Source organism: Bison bison, unplaced genomic scaffold (assembly GCF_000754665.1).
Source record: "Bison bison bison isolate TAMUID 2011002044 unplaced genomic scaffold, Bison_UMD1.0 scf7180017848588, whole genome shotgun sequence".
Classification (NCBI taxonomy): Eukaryota; Metazoa; Chordata; class Mammalia; order Artiodactyla; family Bovidae; genus Bison; species Bison bison.
Genome location: NW_011479161.1, coordinates 11,973 through 13,367, shown reverse-complemented (window position 1 = coordinate 13,367; position 1,395 = coordinate 11,973). Strand labels below are relative to the sequence as shown.

The window sequence follows — 1,395 nt, the reverse complement described above, 5'->3', positions numbered from 1 at the left end:
GAGTAGGTTCCCCTTCAGCAGGGGATATTTAGATTGGATATTCAGAAATACTTTATGGCTGATTTGATAAGCATTGGAACTCATTTAAAGCGGCAATGGGGAATCTCCTTTTCTGGGAGATTTTAAAGAAATAATGACATTTCTAGTATAGTATGTGTGGCCACTTGGGAATCCTGGTGTCCTTATGTCAGGAGTTGATTTCTAAGGTCTGTCTCTTAGAAATTCTTCAAGTTTGAATGTCTGGGAGGCAGGTTCTGGCTCTGACTGTAGTTGCAATATTAGAACTGTAGTCAGGGAGATCATGTGCCATTGTATTCATTTGGTTAGGCTTTCCTTTCCCTGTCTCAGGAAACAGGAGGTGTATGGGGACCTGAAAACTCTGGCCAGGGAAGATGAGTAGTTATAAAGATATCATGATTTTGGGGAAAAAAAGAACAACCTGTTCCTTGTCATTGAAGCACTAGCAAGAGAAACATCAAGCTCTTCTTGGAGAAACTGGAAAGGGGAGGGCACCCACAGACAGTCTCTCTGGGTTTATTCTAAGCCTTCTCTTACCCCTCTCTTTTCTCTGTGTGTTTCCTTCCTAGGTACCGCATGCACAAGTCCCGGATGTACAGCCAGTGTGTCCGAATGAGGCACCTCTCCCAAGAATTTGGATGGCTCCAAATCACCCCCCAGGAATTCCTGTGCATGAAGGCACTGCTGCTCTTTAGCATTAGTAAGTGCCTGGAAGGGTAGAGAGTGCCCCTAAGGGGCATTGGGCATCAGAGGAGAGGTGCTTTTTCATTAAAGGATTATCAGGAAGAAGCCAGCTCCTGAATATTTCCCTTCTTCTTTCACCCTCCCTCCTCCACTCTCCCTTAGCATCTTTTTTCCCTAACAAGGATGAATTTCATGGCTAGAGACCAATTTCTTTGCTTCAATTCAACCTCCATTAGATCCCCACTTACCCCCAATCTTTCTTTGGGACAAGGCCTTTTTGGCTAGTTTTATCAGGTCTCTGAATTTTTCCATAGCTTCTACCATAGAAACAGGCAAGGACTACCTTATATTTCTTGTAGGGTAGAAAGAATTTCTTCTTCTGCCAAAAAGACAAGGTCTATGTAAGCAACTCAGAAAAGGCTTATTTGGCAGCCAAGGAATATTTCTTTAATATCTTTTCTAAGCAGAGTGCTGTCTTAGCCCCTATGGGGGAGAAAGGAGATAAAATTTGATATTCAAGGCCACATATTTTAATTGTCTAATTCAGAGCTGGACTGTGGATGATGTAAAACCAAGAAATGTATAGATGTGAAGACTAGAGAAAGGAAAGGCTCAGTAAATTTTATTTACTTGATGCCCTACAAACTGGGTCCAGCTAGCCTTCTCCCTAAGACCTTCCTGGCAGACTTCCTG

The 1,395-nt window shown here is 42.8% G+C and overlaps 1 protein-coding gene across 1 annotated transcript in view; it reads left to right on the top strand.

The window, feature by feature from the left end:
- The window catches only part of LOC104992583 (androgen receptor-like), a gene marked incomplete at its 5' end in the record, with an annotated part of 8,699 nt that overhangs the window by 4,672 nt on the left and 2,632 nt on the right, over nt 1–1,395 (top strand). The window contains 1 exon segment of the mRNA XM_010845510.1: nt 588–807. Coding sequence (XP_010843812.1) covers nt 588–807 — 220 coding nt within the window.